Source organism: Saccostrea echinata, unplaced genomic scaffold (genome assembly GCF_033153115.1).
Source record: "Saccostrea echinata isolate AGI-Se365-2 ecotype Australia unplaced genomic scaffold, CSIRO_AGI_Sech_v1 ptg000029l, whole genome shotgun sequence".
Classification (NCBI taxonomy): Eukaryota; Metazoa; Mollusca; class Bivalvia; order Ostreida; family Ostreidae; genus Saccostrea; species Saccostrea echinata.
The window spans coordinates 44,578,719-44,603,307 of NW_026889778.1; the positions used below are offsets into that span (position 1 = coordinate 44,578,719).

General features: G+C 32.2%; 1 protein-coding gene across 1 annotated transcript; it reads right to left on the bottom strand.

Annotated features, from left to right (window-relative positions):
- Window positions 1-2,535: 2,535 nt before the first annotated feature.
- LOC133194861 (uncharacterized) lies at window positions 2,536-9,271 on the bottom strand. Its single transcript, XM_061330768.1, has 2 exons — window positions 8,831-9,271; window positions 2,536-2,570 (listed from the first exon to the last, which is right to left on the bottom strand). The coding sequence occupies exons 1-2, from the start codon at window positions 9,234-9,236 to the stop codon at window positions 2,551-2,553; spliced, it is 426 nt and encodes a 141-aa protein (XP_061186752.1). The 5' UTR covers window positions 9,237-9,271; the 3' UTR covers window positions 2,536-2,550.
- Window positions 9,272-24,589: the final 15,318 nt, after the last annotated feature.

Below are 24,589 nucleotides of genomic sequence, written 5' to 3' on the forward strand. Positions count from 1 at the left end.
TTTTACTTAATCTTCTTTGACTTTTTAAACATTTCATTTAAGATTGTTTTCAATTGGTAATTAAGATCCTTTTGTATACTTCTCCAAACTTTCTAAAATGTTTTTTTAAAAAAACTATTTCTTTAACTGTTACATGTGATCAGAAGTTTTGTGAAACTTTTTTTTACTCTTATTATTTTCAGTGATGCTCGTTTTTATTTGGATTGCACTTTTCACATTTAGTTTTATGTTGGTAAATTTGATAATTTATTGCTTACATGAATACGTACATATAATATTTTTTTTAACTTTTCAAAAATTTATCACTGTATATTTTATGTTTACATACCGTGACTTTGAGACCTTAATCCATGTATGACTATGATATTTTTTTCATCCAGTTCATACTACATATCATAAGCTCACCTGGGCTGAAGAATAAAGTGAACTTAACTGATCGAAATATGTCCGTTGTCTGTCGTTGTTGTCGCAGTCGTTGTTATAAACTTTTCACAATTCCACCTTCTTCTCCAAGACAACTCGGCAAATTTTAAACAAATTTGACACAGAGTATACTTGGTTGAGAGGGATTCAAGTTTATTCAAATGAAGGCCCACGCCTTCTCTCGTGGGGAAAATAATCAGGAATTGTTGGAAATCTAATGACATCATTCAAAAATTTTCTTCTCATGAACCACTGGGGCAGGTGAGTTGAAACTTCTGTGTAAGCTTGATTACATAGTGTAAATTCAAGTTTGTTCAAATTATGACCCTCAAGGGTAGGGTGAGCCACAATGGGAAATCAAATTTTAACGTAGAAATAAAAAGGAAAAAATCTTTTAAAATCCTCTTCCCAAGAACAACAAAGGCATAATTAGTCTATTCATATGGTAGCAACATCAGGTAATGTACGTAGATTCAAGGTTTTTTCATATCATGTCCCATGGGGTAACATGGAGCCACAATAGGCGATCGAAGTTTCACATTAAAATATTTAAGGAAAACTCTGCTCCTGAAGAACATGGCCATAGTGACTCGGGTGAGCGTTTTGATTCAATGGGTCTCTTCTTTTTATTATCTGACGACCCATCCTCTCTATCTTGACCTACTTTACAGAAGACTTATCAGTTGCCTCGATCTGATCTTGGTACTCGAAATTCGACAAAAAGACATTTAAAGTGTTTTTCTGAAAAATTGTTGTACTTAAAAAAATCTTTTAAGGTGAGGCCATACATGTTTAACATCATATTGTAACACGTTTAATTCTTTTAATTTTGTCCCAAAATTAACTATATTTTTCCAATTGTTTTGACACTCTTAATGTAATAATCTTCCCAAAATGTTTTAAAAAGGTGGCTTTTAAAATATGGGTGAAAAATAACTTGCTAATATGAGTTTCAGAATTGTGCAGAGATCAAGTACCTGATAATATGGTTTCAATATAAGTAAAAGTGCTTTATTGTTTTGTTAGGCTCAACTCCTTGCAAGACTTTACTTTTGTGAAAAAAATAAACTAAACTTTTTTAAATTCATTATTTCAAAGGAGATGGGTTTTTTAAATAAATTGGATTGCATATATTTTTTTCTTCGTGAAAAAATAGTAATTGTATGTTCAAATTTGTATTGTTTAAAAAAGCTTTTGAGAATGATCTCTTTTGGTTTCCTTCATGTTTCACTCATAATTTATGGAGAGACGTTGATTTTCGGTGGACGTTAATTGATCTAAAAAAAAAAAAGGGGGGGTCAAATATAAATTATGAACTTTTGATAAATGTTGTTTTTTTAATTTAATAATTAACAATTATAAATAAGTTGCAGTCATGATCTTTTTTATTGATTTGAATGTTTCAAAAATAGTTTAGATATAAAAGTGAAGAAATCGTGTCTCGGATGTCAATGAAACATTTAACAGCATTTTTATGCCATCAAAATTTGTATTAATGCAATTCTTGGATTTGCTTATTACCGTTTCCTATACGAATTAAATAAAGCGTAGAATTTTTGAAACCCATATTTCTACATCTATGATAATTATTAATACATATATGAGACATCGTTATGAAATTGTTTATGCTGTGCATTAAGACGTTCTGGTATAAGAAATTCGATTTATAAAATTTCTAACAATTGTTTTATACGAGTAAAAACGTGAGTCTTTTTTTTAAATTAATGTTCAATTAATTTCACCTCCAGCCACGGGTACTTATGTCTTCTGTTACTTTCCGTTTCAAAATAGCCACTCTAACGACTCAGAGTTCTTTTGTTCTATTAAAACTTGCCAGTGCAAACTGGATTTAACTTCAACGGTAAACAATGTTTTAAAACATTATATTCCCTCATTTTCTTAAATACGATCACAAGATTCCAAACTTTTTTTTATTCTGGACATTTTTTTAAATTAAAATAGAAATGAAAGACTGACTACAGCAATGGAATTTATATTAAAATGAATAATTATATTGAAACAATGGTAATTTATTAAAAGGCTTAGAATCAGTGATTATCATGAAAACTAAAGATTTTACATAATCAATAGACTCGTTTCTTTAACCAGTCCTTCGTCCTCTGCCAGCTACGAAATTGTACATGACTCTGAAATAAAAAAAAAAAAATACCGGTAAGCTTTTACAGTGCTGTATATTTAAATGTCAAGTTTATGATTCGAATATATATGTCATTGTGTAGTATGGGAACAAAAAAATTGAATGACTCTATCTCCTGAAAGAAATTCAAATATAAGCAAAGAAGCAAAGTCAAGACACTTCAAAACTTAGTACTAATGTCTTTCTCATGATTCGCCATGAAATTGGGCCAAAAAAATAAACATCAAGTGAAGAACTTGTTAGATTTGTTCAATATTTTGTTATGGTCATGGACTTTTATATCTTTCATTGATGGACACTTAAACGACGACGTACATCCTTTGTTGCCGGAAATTTAGTCAAAAAAATCAAAATCAGACCATACCGAAATTCATATATTGTAGAAAATATAAACAAAATATAATATCTATTAGACAAAGTCTTTCTTTTGTTATTAGTTTCTTCCATGTCATCAGTTGCTTGAAATACATAATATCTTTAAGTAGCCTTTAAACTAGATTCAATCAATTAAGAAATTTAGTATTTTCCTTATAATTTCTGCTTTGAAACTACTTGTATCCATCAAGTTCATATAGTATATTAACACGGCGGCATATTCAAAGTCTCTGGAAACTTACATTGTAACATTGCAAAAATGATACCCACTTCGAAATGAAATCTAGGTAAGTTGTTACGTTAAAAGCAATGGAGGCTAATGCAAAATTCCCTTTTAACTGCTTTATTGTTTAGGTACCTTTTTATATATATATATTTTTTAATAACATATGCGAGTACTATACTTTCATTACAGAATACGAAATTTAAACATCGTATCACGTCAACTTAAACACCCCGCATATGCTTGCACAATGGTTCCTGGATTTGTTACACTTATTGCTAAATCTACATGTGATGCCTTTCGTCCCCAGTGTGTTGTGACCTTGCCCTTAGAATACAAAGGCAAAAACATCAGACCCTTGGATGTCAAACAATATTATTGTAAGTTCTTTTTTCAGTGCTTAATTTAATATTGACAAAAATTATAGATATGCAAGCACATACATGAAATTTCTTCAGCTTTAATCAAAGGTACAAGCAAATTCAGTACCCGCAGATTAGTTCTTCTCTGTTATAAAAATGAAATGGATAAGTGCCTATCCCAATTTTTTTTTACAAATCATACGTTAGGTACATGTCTAAAACAGGCAACCTAAAATCACCTTAAATTTAACAGACATTTGAATTACATAGGTCTACCGTAGACATAGATAACAAATCTTGTAATAATAAGAAGAAAATTTAAATAACAACTTGATCAAAAAATAGTTTATCTCTTTGTAAAAATATTAGTTACTTCAAATATTTAATTATACATTTTAGTATCAGTGATACTACAGGGTAGGAATACTCATAATCTGCTTGTAAAGAATTACTTATGGTAACGTTTTCGGCTTTTTAATGCCCTGAAAGTGTTACGTTTTCAAAAAGTTTTATAATATGCTTAAATATGAGTTGAAAATACATGTATGAATGTAATAAATCAGGAAAGAAGATGACATAAATGAGGAACTGTTCTGAAAATATGTTATTAATTTGTAAACAGAAAAAAAGAAAAGAAAAAGCCTCTGAATGACTTATTTCAGGAGTTTTTTCCTTAAGAAAACAGTGTCCACAGCCGTCGCCCACTTCTGTTTTCGGAATCGTTGTGTAAAAAGTTAAAAAGATTCACATTTCTTAAAATCTTTGTAGATGCATGTGGAATATATTGTCTGAAAGAAAATTCCACTGAAAATTGATGTTTTACTGCAACTTTTTTTATGGAAACACGGGAAAATGCACAAATTCATGACGTCACACTTAATAGGTAAGTCATTTGAGGAAAAAGATTTGTATGATCATTCTGCATGGAATTTGAACATTTCAGAAAGCATGAGTTTTGATTTCTCAAAAACAATTTCATATTTTAGAAAAGTATAGGGCTAAATTTGTATTCAACTTCTTTGTTTGAACTGTTAAGTAAATTTGACAACTCTGGAGAAAGGGAATGAATTATTCTAATATGCATACCCTATTTTAGGGTATTCCAGATTACTCCAACTCCATCACCATAAGCGGAAAACACGCTGAATTATTTTTTGATTTGTTCCTTGTTTGCTTCACTTAGTAATGAACTCAAACATATTTTTTTATTATGCAAATGTTGGGCTTATGTTAAACCTCTAAATAGAACGTGTATTACATCCGTGTACATTACGTCCAATGAACCCTAACTCCGTAACCAGGGTCCTCTACAATATATCAACCTACTAAATAGATTTTTTTTCCAGTTAAGTTTTTGTCCCTGTTTCTTGAACCTGTAAGCATAAAATTGGTTTTAAAAATTTAAAATAGTATAAAATTGTAATTTATAACACAGGCACTTGGGGTCTGGACCCCCCCCCCCTTTTTCCATTTTTTTTCTTTTTAAATATGGGGTCGAGTCACCTTTTTCCTATTTTTGTATTCTAATATGCACTATATGTTATCAATAATGTAACTCTTTTGTCTCTATATGCTGTTTTTAAATATACCGTTTTCGACTGATACATAAAAAGAGAGAAGGCTTGCAACTCTTTTCTCGTCGTCTGCCTCACCTCGCTTAAACTTCGCCTGATTATTTATCTAAAGCATAAGAACACATGGAATATGCATACATCAATAAATTTGTTACACATTCTTCTTCCTTTTCATATTTCCATTTAATTTTTATGTGCCCCCGATTTGTAAATATTTCGATTAAATCAACCGCATCTAGGGTAAATATTGTTGATGTGCACTAGCTGGGACGGAAGTGCAATAACGGTAACTCTAACTTTACAAATGTTCTGTATTAAATAAAAATTCCAAGCTTTGAAATAAAAATATTGAGAAATTTGGTTGTCTAAGTCGTATGTTAAATGTTAATATTCATCCATTAGAATCTGCTAGTTAGAGTTATCTTGTTATACACAAAACTTACCGTTACATATATTAAGAAGAGAAAATTCGGGATTTTTCCCTCTTTCATTTAATGTTCCGAATGACGTTACACTTAATGATGACGCCCGAAAATACCGGACACTTCCGTCCCAGCTAGTGCACATCAACAATATTTACCCTAGATGCGGTTGATTTAATCGAAATATTTACAAATCGGGGGCACATAAAAATTAAATGGAAATATGAAAAGGAAGAAGAATGTGTAACAAATTTATTGATGTATGCATATTCCATGTGTTCTTATGCTTTAGATAAATAATCAGGCGAAGTTTAAGCGAGGTGAGGCAGACGACGAGAAAAGAGTTGCAAGCCTTCTCTCTTTTTATGTATCAGTCGAAAACGGTATATTTAAAAACAGCATATAGAGACAAAAGAGTTACATTATTGATAACATATAGTGCATATTAGAATACAAAAATAGGTGACTCGACCCCATATTTAAAAAGAAAAAAAAATGGAAAAGGGGGGGGGGTCCAGACCCCAAGTGCCTGTGATTTATAACGTTTAGTGCATTAGGGCAAATGCAGGAGAAAAATAAAATACTTTTAGCGGTATTCAATATGGATTGTGCTGTGAACCTTTGATACAGACCTTTATAAAAATGTCTGACATGTGAAAATGAGCATGTTGAGGTATATGTTGAAGGTGTCGATGGTTTAGCGCATAAAGGAAAAGGTGCTTATTGATTTCACATAAAATATGATAGATACAATAGATTCAGTGTTATTAATATTTGTTTTTGACGCATTCTTGAACTTGGCTGTTATATGATTGTAAATATTTCTGCATAGAAAAATTACGTCACAGTTGCATTCGTTTACAAATAGCGCGGAGTTTCCCGAGAGTGACGGAGTTACGGTATTGATAGAATTTGAGGGGTTGGCGATATTACAAGGAAAATGCAAAAGAATGAATCAAAGTCTAGTGACTCTTTAGGTGTCCGAGGTTAGGAAGTCCCAAGGTACAAAAGAATATGTCATCAAAGGCATTATAACTACGAGAAAAAAACTTGGTGAATAAGTTGGACATCAAGAATTTTTTTTTTCTCTCTCCAATGAAACATTCATACTTCTGTGGAGTAGGTACCAATCTTATCCACTGGTCACTGAGAAAACTAATCTTTAGTCCAGCCAATAAGTCAAGTCATTTATGTAATATATCCTACAAATCACATCACCCACAAGAGCAAGCATCCCATTCTGTAAATAGATGAGTTTAAACACATTTTACTATTGCAAAGATTCTATTGCAGGAAAATAATAAAATCCTAGCAAAATTAATCCTCAACAATGAAAATAAAGTTTAAATGATTATACCTGTACATGTATCATGTTTACAGAGTATGTGCCAACGTGTACATCAAAAAAGATCTTATGCAATTTTTAATTTCAGATTTCTAATAGCATAAGTTCCAATCTAAAAAAAAATATATATATACTGTGAAAAGCGTCAAGACATTTTCATTTGTATGAACTTACTAGTCAAAAAAGAAGGACCTGATACAATCACGTTTCCTCCGATCAAAAATTAATTGTACTGTCCTCAGAATTTTAATTTGCCTTCAACTCACATTGTCTGTTCATAAGAATATTATACTCCAGAAGATAAAACCACTAGGCCACTCCAAGTTATTTCTCTGTTCAGCGTCCACCCATCTTTCAAAGACGTACCCTGTTCACAAAAACGCAAAAAACCAAAAAAATAAAATACAGACTTTATAGTCCTTGGCAATATCCAGGTATTAAATGCCTTTTATATATTATACATAATCTGACAGATTTTAGACATATAAAGAAATAAATTGACAGAATCCACCAAAATTATCAATTTCACGACACCTGATTATGTTTATTTATCTCTGATCTGTGGTATCAGAAACCAAGGCGGGCGCTAAACAGAAAAAAAACGTGGAATAGCGTTAAAATAAAATTTTATCATAAATAAAGGCTATCAAAGTTTGCTTTGTGTGTTTAATGATTAGACATTCAGATTGTTTAGATTTGCATACTTGAACAATTTTTTGTGTACAGTGCATGGTTAAATTGAAAACCTGACAAGTGAAATAGAACCAAAAGTGTGCTCATATTTATGACCTTTACTTTCCGAGCTTTACTTTCATTCTACTGATATAAATAGGTGTGCACTTATATGACTTCGCTAAATATATTTTCTTTGGCATCTACATGCATATGAAACCTTGGGTTTTTGAGTGCCTGCATATATACGTACATGTATATCTATAATATATACATGTATACGTATTGTAGTAAAACAAATAGGATTGATAACTTACGTTTTGAAAAAAACACAAAACCCGGCATTCTTGCATCCTTTTAACATCCGTCTTTGGTGGAGTGCATTATCTGCAGCTTGTACAACTGTGTTTTTTTAATCTCAAAAAACACGTTGAAATTCTTATAGTTTTACACATATATCATTTATAAAAACATGTTAAATATTAATTCCTTTTATATTTAAGATTTTTTGGAGTCGCATTGAAAGAAAAAAACACGGTACTCCCGAGTGCCCAAAGAGAATTGGGTTTATATCCTAAATTTATTTGGTTATACTAAAGTCTAAACATCCACAAAGATATTGCTTTAAGTACCCTAATGTACTTAAGCTTCATCTGTTTAGCGAGACATGGGCTTACAGCATACATGTATGTAGGTCTATGGTTGGACCGGTACCACTTGCCAACATCAACAAATATCTCCGTAGACGTGAAAAATTGTGATAAAATGGAATGTTTGAAGGTTGGAAATGAAAGAAAATTGAAGATATTTTACTTTAGATGAGCAATCGTCTAATATTACAGTTAAGTAGACGTGCTCATGTGGAATATATATAGAATCTACCATGGTTTGTGGTTGGATATGATTTTTTATCCAGCGAGTTGTGCGTGTCTTTATCCCCGAGACTTGGCGAGGAGATAAAAACAAACGAGTTATATAATAAATAATATTCAACCACAGACCATGAGAGATTTTTTTTTTATCACATGTTTTACACATAGCTATCCTTCACATGTTTCATCACATATTTATTTTATTATGTTATTTTATGATTATTATGATTACACTGTTTTATACAATACAAAATATTTGACTTGATCGAATTCACGCAAAAACCATTGTGACGTCACAACCGTGAATATGAAAACGATATCATAATCATATGAACTATATCCACTGTATAAAAGAGTAAACATGTGATATAAAGATAATTCGGATATTTAGCTGTAAAACTTACCAGAATTTTGGTACTCAGTCCAAATCTCGTTCAGTCTCAGCTCCAAAGGCGTACCGTAAATCCCGCCTCTTATTTTGACACTAGTTCCCATATTGTTTGTCGTAAACTGTCTCTCGAATACGTCTGGATCGAAGGGTTTTCTAAGCACCTGGACAGTTGACACTTGATCATATTCTTCTAATTTCTTCAGCAGGAAAAGTCTTCTGTTTCCACGCACTACAAACCAGTAGCCGTTATACTGCATGACTTCAATCATAGGTAACGTGTCTACTTGGATTTTTTTATAAACAAGTTGGTGAAAAGTCGATTCAAGGGGTGTTCCATCTCGAAAATTTGCCTGGATGCTATCGTGGGTATAACGAATTTCAGACGGTCTCATATACGCAACAGATTCTCCGTTTCCCATTGTGCAGCCTTGTCAGTCAGCGTGTGAGATGTATTTATTTTTCTTTTCGTTTCTGAGAAATACATTTTAGTTTCGCTTTTATTTTTATCTTAAAAGCGCGTTTTATGTGCAATTTCCAGAAAGTGGTTTGATGTTTCTTTTCAGTTAATGGAGCAACATTTATGTTTTTGTCAAGTTAATCTAAATATATCGATAATGTTTTCTTTTAAATAGTCAATGCAAATAATATGATTTATCGTTCACTTTATTACGTATTATAACATGTGTATTAAAAGGCATTTTTGGTTCAAAAGTTCGAACCTTATAATCGTGTTTATCTTGAAATACTTGACTAGACTAAGCTATTAAATATCAAATTGAATATATATATATATATATATATATATATATATATATATATATATATATATATATATATATATATATATATATTAGACAAATTCGTACATGTAACATTTACTTTAATTTCATTCAAAGCATGGCAAAATCATCAGTATATAATAATGCAATTAATAAGATTAATGATTGCATTAATTTTAGTAGACTAGACAATATACATGTAGTGCATTTTTTTATGATAAATATACATTATTATAACAGTAACTTGATCCGAAGAGTCGTATCACGTCGAGTTGACAGGCGCGGTTCATCAGATCAAACGAGACGCGAATATTATTAAACCCTCCCTTACAAGTAGCAAAATATAGTTTTAAAAAAAACTTTTGAGATCAATTATATAAGATTTTTCCATTAAACAAAGCATTTTTCAAGGAACTTTTTGATGCGCATGAAAAATAACGTCATGTTTCTGTGTACTACGTCATCAGTTTCAGAGAGGGGTGATATGGATTCAGAAAACCACAGTGTGGTGATCCGGAAAGTCGGATCACACCGTCACGTGATTGTACGAAATCTACAGTAAAATTGAGTGATACACACTTGGGTATATAATAAATGTATTTAATCTATGTTTAATCCTGTCTATTTTACATGTATACTTGTCTAAACAGACTTGGAATTAAAGTAATTCAGTTTTTTATACGTATAGTGATGTAACCAAAAAATATTACAATCACGATAACATGCACTTACATGTTGCAATAATTTTGATAAATGTAACAAAACTTTTCAACTACCTGTACTAGTAGGTAGATGCTGCCAAAGGACAGTTTTACCTCCATGTTATAATTAGTGTTTGCCTCTAAGTAATAAGTATCTAATGAAGACACCACAATATAGTTATTCTATAATTTACAATCATCTACATGTTCATGTACATGTATATATCAAATGGAGCATATTTTTCAGATAGCGGTGTTAAAATGGGTCATATCCCATTCAAGCTTCAGCGTCGAAAAATGATTATGTTGTACTAGTTCACTATCTACATGGTTACATATAAGGAAATGAATAAATATTTATACTATAAGGTTGAGTGATTTTCATTAATAATAAAATTGGAAAATCAGAGAAAACCATTGCATGTTGCAGAAACAAATTAGCCAAACTCAATGTGTGAAATTATAAAAAAAAAAAAAATCTCTGAATCAGAATACATTGAATTTTATAAAACATTCTTCAAATTAATCGATGAATTACATAGAGTACAAAATAGTGGTGAACGATGAACAGTTTGTAAACGTTTAAAATACAAACTGCCACATTGATAAATATCAGCGGGAGTCGAGTTGATGAAGACTTTATAAGGGTCTGGGTCAAACAGATTATCCAAAAGTAAGTCATTCCGGTTTTTAAAATACATGCTGTTGTGACTGAGGTATTTTGAAAATGATCACGAATGATTGCGTTTGACTTATCTACTTCTATTGCATGTGAGATTTATCTTAATGGCCGAAACATCAAGATAGGTGAATTCACAAAACGTATAAAGATCTATATATGTACATATCTCAAATTTTTAATATTAATCAAAAGATAAAAGGAGGAAAGAAGTCTACCGATGATTAATTGAATAAAAATAATTCAAGGTAGTTTTATATACTTAGTATTATTTTAAACCATCTTTTTCTGTTTATGAGGCAAAATCCAACATGTACATACAGTCTATATAATACTTGGCATTTTGACAAATTTTGCAAAAAATAAAATGCTAACAGTAATTAAAAAAAGAATGATTAAGGAAAGATAAAATCTACAATGGATTGTTTCCATATCGAACTACGTGTATTTCAGACTGTATATGGTTAGAAATCAGTTGAAACATTAATCGACGGAATTAAGTAACACGTGTTAACGTTACAAACCGGATATACAAGTAAGCTTACCCTACCATATATTTTTAATTCACAGGCAATAGGAAAATGTGCACTTTAAGTCGTAAACTTAATATATAATGTGAAGTGTTTATCACGTACGTTAAATTATCAAAAGCTAGACAGGTAGCCATGCAAAATAGTATCCAGTAAATTGATAGTAAAAACAATTTAAAAAGTATGTATAATAAACATATTCTGTCGTCTTATCAAGGTTCTCATATACTTTTTGAAAGACTTTGAATTTCTTTAAATCTTTAGTTTTTGTTCATCTGAGCCGAAGGCTCAAGTGAGATTTTCTGATCAAAAAAAATTTTGTCTGTCTCTCGTGTGTCTCTAAAATGTTCACATTTTCGTCCACTAATCCAATTTCAACCAAACTTGTCACAAAGCTTTTTTAAGTGAAGGGGGTTCAACTTTGTTCACAGGAAGTTCCACGCCCTCTTTCAAGGGGAGATAATTAAGACTTCGTAAAAATTTGATTGCATCTTTCAAAAATCTTTTTCTCAAGAACCACTTGGCCAGAAAAGAAGAAACTTATGTGAAAACTTCATTATACACTGTAGATTGAAGTTTGTTCATATCATAACCCCCGGGGATATGGCGGGACCACAACAGGAGGTCAGTGTTTTACACAGGAATATATAGGAAATATCTTTAAAATCTTTTTTTTATAACAGCAAAGACATTATTAGTCAGATTAATACAGAAGCATCTTCAGGTAGTGTAGATTCAAATTTGTTCAAATCATAACCCCCCCAACAACCCCCCACCCCCACCCCCGGGTTGGGGGAGTAGGGCGGGACCACAACAAAGGATCAAAGTTTTACAAAGGAATATACAGCAAAGTCTTACATAAAAATGTGTAGGGAATTTGCTGAAGAAGAACAGAAGGGCCATAGTTACTCAGGTGAGCGTTGTGGCCCCCAATGGGCCTCTTGTTGCTTTTTTTTTATACTTGTTGTAATGACTACACAAAGTTGTTTCAAATAAATTTCGATCAAGTTAATCGCAGTCAAAGAAATTTTATGTGGATCATTTCCATTGCTCGTGATTGTTTTCTTTTCTCTTCGTAGAGTTACTTGTTGTCTTAATCATTTAACTTAATTGTCTCCTTCCTTTCAAAATTTGACAAATTAAAAAAAAAATATAGAGAAATAGCTGTAAATTACTTTGAGAAAAATATGTGTTTATTGTTAACATTTGAATGCATCGATGATTTCTTATGTTTCTTGTGAGAGGGTTCATATATATATATATGCTTACTCCCATCCGACATTACGGTCAGAAATTTTCAGAAAATGGACGAAAGATGGCGTAGTCACCAAAAGCGCTATCTTTCGTCTAGGTTACACCGGAAGTCAGTTTTGATTCTTTTGCGTTTCAGTTTTCACCACTGTATTATATCTGTAGAAATGTACTTCAATCTCTCTTGAATTCATTCAAACTTCATTAAGTATTCTTTATGACATTAGTTTCTGCAGTTATGTATTAAAATTTCTTTTTGCTCAAACATATAATTTACTTTCATGGGAACTGGGACTATATTTTTGGCGTCAGATTAACAAATGATGTAGCAACATGGCTTAAACAGACATATCAGCTGAATGAGTTGATTGTATTATGTGTTACTACGGATACTACAGGAATTTTACGCTTGAAAAAAAAAAACAAATCTAATGCAGGCGATCGGAAAGACACAAAGAGCTTTCTTTCCATGCATTTCGTAGATGAATAGCAATCTGTCCATTCTTATTCTATTCCATGTTCATAATTTTAAAAATTCATTTGTTAAATAAAGGTGGAATTCTCAAAGCCATACTGCAAGGCGATTTGTGTCTGTATTCCTTTGTTTTACTATCGGTGAATACAATTGTCAGGTGGGTTCCCGGGCTGGGACCACAATAGGGGATCAAATGGAAGTTAATAGGGAAAAAATCTTGAAAATCTCATTTTTAAAAAAAGGGAGCAATATTATTGCATAAAATAATATTATTATGCAAGCAAGCTTAGTTAGTGATATTTCAAAAATGTTCCAATTATGGTCCTAAGGGGGAAGGTTTGGCAATAACAGGGGATCAAAGCTTAACATGGAAATATATGAAAAAAAGTCTTTTAAAAAAGTTTTCCTCGCAAGAACAACAAATTCATGATTTATCATTTAAATATGCAAGCAGCTTCCGATAATAAGAGATTGTTCAAATAATGCCTCCAGGGATAGGGTAGGTCAACAATAGGGGATCGTAGTCATACACTGGAATACATCGACTATAATTGCTAGCGCTCTCGAGCGCTAGCAACTACGTTAGTCTATATTTCTGAAATACGCATGCTCGACTTCACGGTCGGGGATTCTAGGAAAACTACTGTAGATAGACTGTACGATAACAATTTCGTTTTGTCATACAAAAAAAGAAATGATCCGAATTTACACTGGCCTTTCCTGTCTGTTGCGCGATATACATTTCGTAGGTTAGAGACCGGGCTGACTAAATACCAGTCTAGATCCGGATTCTGAATTTTTTTAATTTATTGTCTAACCTACACATAAAAGTACAAAAAAATTGGCCATATAATGCCATGATTCTAGACATCTAGCTTTCCTTACAGTTTTACCACCTTAGTGGATAATTCCGGCAAGCTCGGAAAAAAACAACAACAACAACAACAAAAATCTTTTTCAGAGTATGTCGGAAAGACATGTCAATTTAGTGTTTATCATCTGAAAAAACATATGATCTGAAGTTTCGTGTTTTGTTGTCTAACCTGCACGTAAATGAACAAAAAGTAACAGTAACTCGGGTCTTATAAAACCAAGACTGTTATTTCTAAAGTTGTAATGAATACATAGCTTTTCTAATCTACCTTCATGGATCTTTCCGGCAAGCTCGGAAAACCGCGGCAACCTCGGATATGTTTTCCGAGCTTGCCGGAAAGGCCCGAAGGTGCTTATTGGTTCTACTGACCTTTTATTTTTCACCTCGAAATTGAAATTACAGTAAAATACAGAACGCTTAAAGCACAGTTAGGAGTAATATGCCATAGCCGACGTGAAGCACACTCTTAGATTCACCATTCTGAATTGTGACCCCCCCCCCCCCCCAAAAAAAAAAAAAACAAAACAAAACAAAACTCAACCCCCAGTGCACCAATCTGCCTTCTTATTAATAATTAATCGATTCAGCAAATTTAACAAATGGTTCAGATATCTTCTTCTGTATTTTATTATGCTAAAGCGCTATCTCACGAATCTTTTTAAAAGATAAGCTTGTGAAAGAAAATCTTATTCTCAGAAACAACAGGCCAGGGTATTGATTGGTCATATTAATTATAGAGGTTAATATGTTCTGTTGATTAAAGTTTTTTTAATCATTGTCCCTACTTGGTTTGGTCTAAGACAGGGGACCAAAATTCAAAGAACATTATGTATGCACACAACAAAAAAATTGTTGCAAATCATCTTTTTCAGAACAGTATGGCCATGTATGTCATATTAATATGGAAGCTTCCGAGTGTCTTGTGGGTTCAAGTTTAGTTTAATCAAAACCCGTTTGGGCTAGGGTGGGGCCACAATATGGGGTCTTTTTTTTATGAGGATAAAAAAAGGAGGAAATATTAAAATCTACAGAAGAAGAGCAAGAGGACCAAAGAGTTTCAGGTAGGCATTGTGACACATTGGAGTAATGTTAAATATGGCACCCCAGTGATTGTTGCTTTTTATCCAGCTATAAACCGGCAAGGTAGCTCATTCGGTAGAGCGTTCGCTCCGTAGGTTGTGGATCGTGGGTTGAGCCCCGTTCGAGACAAACCTAGGTCGATAAAAAAAATATATATAGCTACTGTATCTTTGCCAAGCACGTGGATCTACTGAAGTAAAAGTCTTTCGGATGAGAGTTACGTGCTTCGACTGGGGTTGGCAAACTGAAGAACTCTCGTTGCTCAATGGCCTTGAGTGCCGAGTAAAGGTCTAAATTTGAAGCCCTTACCGGTATTTGGTGCTGTCTAAAATGTTGGAAATATTCCTCCAAGAGACGTGAAAACAAATAATCAATCAATCCATCTTCCACTGATAATTCTGTCCGAAGATGTTCTCGCAAACAACTCGAACAATCTTAATGAAATTTCACAGAATTGATAATCACCAAGTCTAGTTGTGCATTCAACACTTGAAATTTTAAGAAAATGCGATCTTTGCAATGAAAACAGAGTAAGAATTTTAATTTCATTTTTTTGAATAACTGACCATCTAATCTTTTTGAAACTTTAAAAGATCTTTTTTTTTTTTTTACTTTTTTTTCCTTTTGAGTATTCAAACTGCTAAATATTGATGTATTGTCAAGTTCCTCGGGTTCAAAAATTACAAAACGGCTTTCGTAACCATGGAAACAAAATTGGTTTAATTTCTTTTTTTAAATTGAATCTTTTTATAATTTTTAGAGTTGAAGTTGCTGCTCTGCATTCAACTCCAAAATTGCGTCTTTAATCAGTTCAGGATGACATATGCTATTGCGTGCACTAGCAGTTCTCTCTCTCTCTCTCTCTCTCTCTCTCTCTCTCTCTCTCTCTCATATTGTTGATAATATTTATGGTCTCAAGCCAAAGGTACAAATACTTACGTTAGCCGTTACCTTCTATTTCCAATTTTAAAAAAATAAAACAGCCACTCTATTGGCCAGTAAACTTTTGATGATTTTAGAATAATTTAGAATTGCAAACTAGAATAATTTGAATACGGAAAACAGTTTAATTTCCTAGGAATTTTTTTTTCTTTTTCTAATCGGATCACACACGATAAAAAACGTCTTTCATATTGTTGTTCTGTTGTTTATCCAAAATTGTATTCTACACACCACCAAAAACTTTAAATGTAAAGACTATTTGAATAGTAATGGAATTTATGTTAAAAATATAATTGAAACAATGGTGATTTATGAAAAGTCTTTTATGCCTTCCATATGCTCAGAATGAAAATTTTTAAACATATTGTTTCCCGCAGCTTTGTTATTTTTCAGCCAGAATACAAAACTAAGAATGAATGTAAACACTTTTGTTGAAAAATAAGGTGGTAACAAACAATTAAGATTATTTGATTTATATCAAATGGTTAATTTTCAATTTTGGACAAGATATGTATTACCAGTAAAAGTAGGTACAAATTAACTAATACTGTGCATTAGAAGTATCTCCCTTTTTAAATAGGCCAACAAACAAAATGATAACACTATGTAAAGAATTAACTACCAATGGGACGGTTGAACGGGGTGGTGGTGGGTATGTTTTCCTTTACAAATTTCAGCGTGCACAGACACTTGCAGCTTGAGCATCTAACATTGATACTGATCACGTGATCACATTCTAACTATTAGCTAAACACCGCAAGGTCCCTAAAACCTGAGACTATTCATTACATAACATGCAGGTAGTTTACGAAGCGTAAGTTAACACATTATATAATATACAGATTGCTAAATTCTTAACACAAAAATGCTTAGATACATATGAATGCATAAAACATATTATTTCCAATTTATTTCCAATAATATTACATTATGCCTTCCATATGCTCAGAATGAAAATTTTTAAACATATTGTTTCCCGCAGCTTTGTTATTTTTCAGCCAGAATACAAAACTAAGAATGAATGTAGTTGTCAATATGTCATTTATTAATGACACAAAGGTAAGACATGAAAATTGGGAGATCCTATGTTTTTCTACAATTTGTATATACACCAAGATTTGGATCTCCCAAAACTTAAAGGTACAGCATGATAGTAATCAAAAATACAATTTTATCAAACACTTATGGTGAAAAATAAGGTGGCAACCAAAAATAGGCCACCAAAATCCAACTTCATTGGATTTTCCGCCACCCAAGGGAAACAACTCACATCTATTTTACATCACAGGGAATTTTCTAAACACAATATTGTATCTTAGAAATAATGACAAATAGTTCTACACACATCCTTAATCCTACCATATTGATTGAATAAATGAAGAGCATTAATTTGCAGTACCAGGGCTGGCATTATCTGCATAATAACAGCAAAGATTTAAGTAAGTGAAACTTTTCTGACAACTCAATTGAATATCTGACGTTATTCTGACCTAAACGAATTATTCACAAACAAAACTTCATGCTTTCAATTCCTACTACCTAATAATTAATTGTAGGCAACTAAGTTATATGATAACCTGACCCATCTGAAACTGATAATGTATGTGAAGAATGGCAGACATAATCTGACCCATCTAAAACTGATCTAGGGACAACCTGCAGAAAGATGGCAGACATAATCTGAACCACCTAAAACTGACCTAGGGACAGCCTGTGTGAGGGTGGCAGACATAATCTGAACCACCTAAAATTGATCTAGGGACAGCCTGCCTAAGGGTGGCAGACATAATCTGAACCACCTAAAGCTAATCTAGGGACAGCCTGCATGAGGGTGACAGACATAATCTGGGCCACCAAAAGCTGATCTAGGAATAGCCTACAATGCGATAGCAGACCTAATCTGACTCATCTGAGACTATTTGCATAAACACCTTTGTAAGAGGATGATTGGTATTATGCTCAATATACTTGAGGGAAGATGGGTAACCCTGTCTGACCAAAATAATTCTGAAAATGGACAATGTATTGGAGAAAAAGAGTAAAAGATCCTGTCCTTATATATCTCTTGACTGCATCAGGTTTCCATATACCCATACACTGAATGTAATTTTCAGAGAAACCTACCCAGCTGGTTGTGATGCTGCCCTAATATAAAAACTATGTCCTTTGTACTTTGTTGGATTTAAAATATGACTGCAAAAGCTACTTCTAAGTGTATTGAAACAAATGAATGGTATCTATAATGTCTGAACTTTGCAACCCCTGATCTATAGATTGGGGTGTCCTTATAATTAATTCTCCTAATAAAGTCCACATAAAAACCCAAAGAAACGTACAACACTTTTTGAAGACTACACTCACTTCAGTGATTCCCAATAGAACATGCATGATTAATGGCATCCACATAGAAAAGTTTTATTAGAGATTTTCCCCATCTGATGGGAGCCTGCTGTCTGACATGACTTTTGACCATGTTGACTGCCTTTTAAAGAAAATCCTGGGATGGCTCTGGCAAATTCATAATTTATGAAGGAATGAACTGGCCAAACAAATGATGCTTAATTGCTTAATGAATATTAGTTATTAAAAAGATTAGCAAAAACATTACAATCACTATCAATTTGACTTTTTCTTCTATTAAGTTACATTTAAATTACATTTTATTAATTAAAGTACAACTACTTTGCAAAAGTAATTTATAAAAATTACCATTACCTTTTTTTATGTATTCTTATACTCATTATAACTACAGATCATCATTGAATAAGCTCATCTCTGCACAAACAATATGTCAAGCCAAATTTAAAAATATATTTTACTGTACATGCTGTAGGTATTTTGTAACTATTGTAACAAAACCTTTAAGAATAATTCCTGATCAGTTTGAGTAGATTTCTCCAAACAAAACCTGCATGTACAGAATAAAATTACATGCCTCATGAAATTTTATTTAAATTATGTATTTAGAGTAAATGAGTCACAACTGATCCACTTCAAGTAATATTCAATTGTAGGTAACCTGAACATATTACATTAGAGTAAATGAGACACAACTGATCCACTTCTAGTTATATTCAATTGTAGGTAACCTGAACACATTATATAGTGTAAATGTGTCACAACTGATCTACTTGAAATTATATTCAATTGTGGGTAGACCGAACATATTAATGTGCTAATAAACTTAAACATTTCTAACTTTATAAATTATAATACTTGTATTTAACTTTTTCTGCCTGTTCAGATACAACATTCATAAAAAATGGTTTATATGTAAAATTAATTGCAGTCTGACTTCTTCTTTTCTAAAAATGCTAAAGCTAGATGGACTACTGTTTATCTACCAAATCATGGAATTAATGTATCTTTGACAGATTCATTTCTTTTGATTGAGTTGGAGGGCATACATTAACCTCTAACCAAGAAGCAACAAATACATTCCTAAACTTAAATATCATTGAATTTGGAAAACAAAGAATGAAATGATTCATGGCTGTATGGAAGGGTAGTACCAAATTTTAGATATACATAAAACATAACATTTTCAAATAACCCCTTCAATGTGACCAATGATTAAGCAAAGCGGATATATAGTAGAATCTCAAGAATGTCCAGGATGATTAGCAACTTGATCACTGGGTTCAGTGGAAAGTGTATTTGATGACTCTTGTTATCCACTTGTATAGGTTCGGCATTGGTGATGGCACTTTGAGAGTCGAGAGACTTGACATCATTCTGCTGTTTCCAATTCTCGGCTGCCAAATTACTCTCTTTCTACTTACTGGGGAATCGTCTGTGTCTAGTCATTTCTTTGACAGATGAAACTGAAAGGGCAAATTCTAATTTCATATGTTACCAATGTATATATATTACTTTCCCTCTATATTAAACTTATTATCTAACCAGGAAAACACCATCTGGTACTTTTTCATTTTAGATTGAAATGCCTCATCAAAAAAATTTTATATTGACGTTTCATTATTATACATATACTTTGATAAAATCATGACAGTGGTTTAAAAGCATAAGAAACTTTAAATATTTTTAGACATAAGAAAATGGTAAATAAATCACTTCATGGTGATTTATAAAAATTAAATTAAAATTAAAAGCCATGCTTTGTTTGTGATTCTGTATTGATATTTGACTTAAACATTTTGAAGTGATATTGAGATTCATGTACTGCTAACTTTATTCTTGTTTACTTCTTGTAAAAGAGAGAGAGAGATATGTCTTACTTCAATATACATATGTGAATAGAAGTGCACATAAGTAACTAAGTAATAACTTTGAGACAGTAAATTGACTAACTTTACTTAGACATTATGTACTGCTAGTACATATTAAGGATCAATAACTTAGAGACCATGGCATGACTAACTTAGACATTATGTACTGCTTGATAATATTGAGCACCAATAATTCAGCAACCATGACACAAGTAATTTAGACATTGATTATGTATTGCTAGTTCATCTTAAGAACCAATAACTTAGAAAATTTGACATGACTTAGAACTTAAACATTATGTACAGCTAGTTCAATATTGAGAACCAATTGCAAAACATAGAGACTGTGACATGACTAACTTTACCTAGACATCATGTATTGCTATTTCATGTTGAGAACCAATAACTAAGAAACAATGAACTAAACTTACTTAGTCATCATATCCTGCTATTTCGCATTGAGAAATAAATCTTTGAGACAGTAACAAAGACTAACTTTGAGTTCTAAGACATCAAGTACCATGTGTACAGTTAGTTCACATTAAGACCTAAAATCTTTGAGACATTAACATGAATTACTTTGACATCATGTACAGCTGGTTCATATTGAGAACCAAAATCATTGAGACAGTAACATGACTTACTTATACATCATGTGCTCCTAGATCTCACTGAGAACCAATAGCTTAGAATAGATGCAGTGACACAACTAATTCTACTTAGACATTATGTACTGTTAGTTCAAATTGAGAACCAAAATCTTTGAGACAGTAGCATGAATTACTTCGCCATCATATACTGCAAGTTCACACTGCAAACCAATAACTTAGAGGCAGTAACATAAAAAACTTAGACATCATGTATACTGCGAGTTCACATAGCGAACCAATAACTTAGAGGCAGTAACATGGAAAACTTAGACATCATGTATACTGCGAGTTCACATAGCGAACCAATAACTTAGAGGCAGTAACATGGAAAACTTAGACATCATGTATACTGCGAGTTCACATTGAGAACCAATACATTAGAGGATGTGACATGATTTACATGTACTCAGACATCATGTATGGAAAGTTCATGTACTTACAAACCTTATAGCATGGTGTGCACAAATTTTGAAAAATCATATTAGTCTGACAGAGAGTAATCTTTGACACAATGTTAGATGCAATAATATTTTTCTTTTCTTTATTGCTTTATATCTTACTCTCAAACTTATTCCCTATACATTACATATATATTAAAATATATCTTTTGCTTCAATATTAAGTTTTATATACTGGCCTTAGACTTCTGAAAGTGTTGTTCACTGTATATTTGATTCCATTGATGTATTGACCATGTCTGAAAATTGTCATCATGTGTACTGGATCGGTACTGAATAATTTTGTAGCCCTGGATGAGCTCCATTTAGCCTGTAGTGCTGACAGTCCGATAAAATTCCTCGGTGTCCTCAGAATGTCGCATTTGGTACGGAGGTATAAAAAACATTGTTCAAAAGGCGATTTATTCCAATACGCCATAATTATACTGGCGACGATTCTTGAGAGATTCCAGTTGGGTACCCGTACCGTGAATAAAAAAGTTATTAACTGATATTCCGAACAATTTTCCCGGGGTGTTGAAAGACACATCGTTACCCCTGATTTGTAAGTAAAAAACAAATGCATGGGGCTGTGGGGGGAGGGGGTTAAAATTCGGAATGTTCTTCATGTCAACACACTTTTAAACGTTAGTCCCACTTGACCACGCATCATCACAAAGAATCGGTCCTGATCCAAACAGGGTTCAATACTGGCGTGTTAGCTTCAATAAACTTGCCAAGTCGATTTACCAACGAATTTCCAATTACAATCGTCCGACCCGCCATTACAGTGAACTTTGACCCTTCACTGTTCACAGGCTCTGATGGAGAGGAAAAACAGTCACAAAGCAAAGAACATCAACACTGACATATTAAACCGATTGTGCATATAAGTCCTTATGTACTGACAACCCGCTGGATAATTATTAGGCGATGTTTTCCTTTACAAATTTCAGCGTGCACAGGCAGCTTGAGCATCTAACATTGATACTGATCACGTGATCACATTCTAACTATTAGCTAAACACCGCAAGGTCCCTAAAACCTGAGACTATTCATTACATAACATGCAGGTAGTTTACGAAGCGTAAGTTAACACATTATATAATATACAGATAGCTAAATTCTTAACACAAAAATGCTTAGATACATATGAATGCATAAAACATATTATTTCCAATTTATTTCCAATAATATTACATTCTTTTATCACTTCTTCATCTTCTGCCATCTACGACATTGCCCATGGTCCTGGAAAAAAGCATATAAGTATTCTTAAAATAGATATAAATTGAGGAACTAATTATAAAAACTTGTTCATTGTTTTTGTTGTATGTTTTTGTTGTATTCGTGACTAATTGTTATTTGGGATTTTTGAGTCGTTTAAAAAATGACACAGTGGTACGTTCAAGGCCTACGCATGAGAATTAAGCATTGTCAAAACTATGTCCAATAGAAAGGGATCCAACAATATTCTTGATTTTCCGTAACTTAGTTGAAATGACATGATGGCTTAATTAACATGTTCGTGAATGCTCTGTACTTAACAATATCATCAAACCCATACCGTCCGAGACTTACCGAGAACCTAATACTCAAAGACGTATCAGTGGCAAAGAACATCTCATACATACTATACATACCCTGATAGAAAAACTATGAATTACTTATCATAAAACCTATTATTCTAATAGGACAATACGAATAGGTATGGCTTATTTTAAAACCGATATGAAGTTACATGTGCATAATAGTTTCAGCTTGAAAAACAATCGAGGCTATAGAAAAATTTATCCATTACTGCTATTTTACTTTCACCTTTTTTTTTTATAAGTACTAGTACAATTCTATTATTGAAATTTATCATTGATTACAACTTTTCATTAACCATTCTAATAAATCGAACATATTGTCTTGAGAGAGTATATTCTTATAATAATTCCATTACATACACGATGCTTTCTGGTGTGTTCTGTTGTTTGCAACAAATTACGTCACTAATAATCTTTGGCATTCCCTTTTGAAAACAGGGGTAAATTCAGACCCTGGGACCAATGAGAAGTTAAACAAATTAACATCCTAATGTGTCTCCATAAATATTCCAACTAAATGTGTGCTGTTAAACAAAAAGATATGACGTATAGAAATTGTATAAATCCCTTTAAAAATTTCATAGACTTTTCAAAGGTTTTTATGGGAAAATTTAACTGATTTTACATTTGAAAAAAAAAATTAATGAGGTAATTAGTATGTGATTTTTTTTACATGTAGTTATACATGTTATAGGAAAATGGCAATATATATTTTTCAACATTTCTAAGAAATAATGTGTCAACGCTCAAATTTATTTCTATCGCTGAAGTTCTTCAATCTTCACATATTTATTTTACAAAACCACTTTTTTTAATCACATAAAAACATCGGATAAAATCTTAAAATGCAGATAAATTTTGCATTTTTTATTTGAAGCCAGTACTATAAGGCCGAAAACCCACACAAGGAACACATTGGACAGACAAGTACATATGCATATATTTAATTAAATTAACTATAATTATAATAAAATCTAGACAATAACTTGTTCAAGATATATTATTTTGAAATTATTTTTTTTTTAATATTAGCTTCTTCAAATATTACACAGTAGCAGTTAATTTAAATGGTGGATAAGACTATTCGACATAGGTTGTTTTTAATATTTTTTAACTGCTGTTCATTGTAATGAGTAAATGGGTTAAGTCAATAAAAATGACTGGAAATATATTTATCAACCTGCACTAAAAATATAGGCGACGTGAATACATTTCTATAGCTCAGCATGTGTCGATTGATACTGGCTAAATACCTGCCAAATATTTCATTGATATCTAAAGTCACAAAAAGTTATGCCCAAAAATGGTGATAAAAATGTCATGAGTGCAACAACTTTTTGAGACATTTTGAGATATTAATAAAAAAAAAATAATGGTTTATGCTGGAAAGAAAGACTAACCTAAAAAAAAATCAACATACTGAGCTTTAAAATTCAGACTGTAGTAACTTTTGTTTGACCAGATTATGGTCACGGCTGATGCTGCAAAAAATGTTATACATGTTCCATGTCACGAGTGCAACAACAAAATTGTAATCTTGCCAAAAACATTGA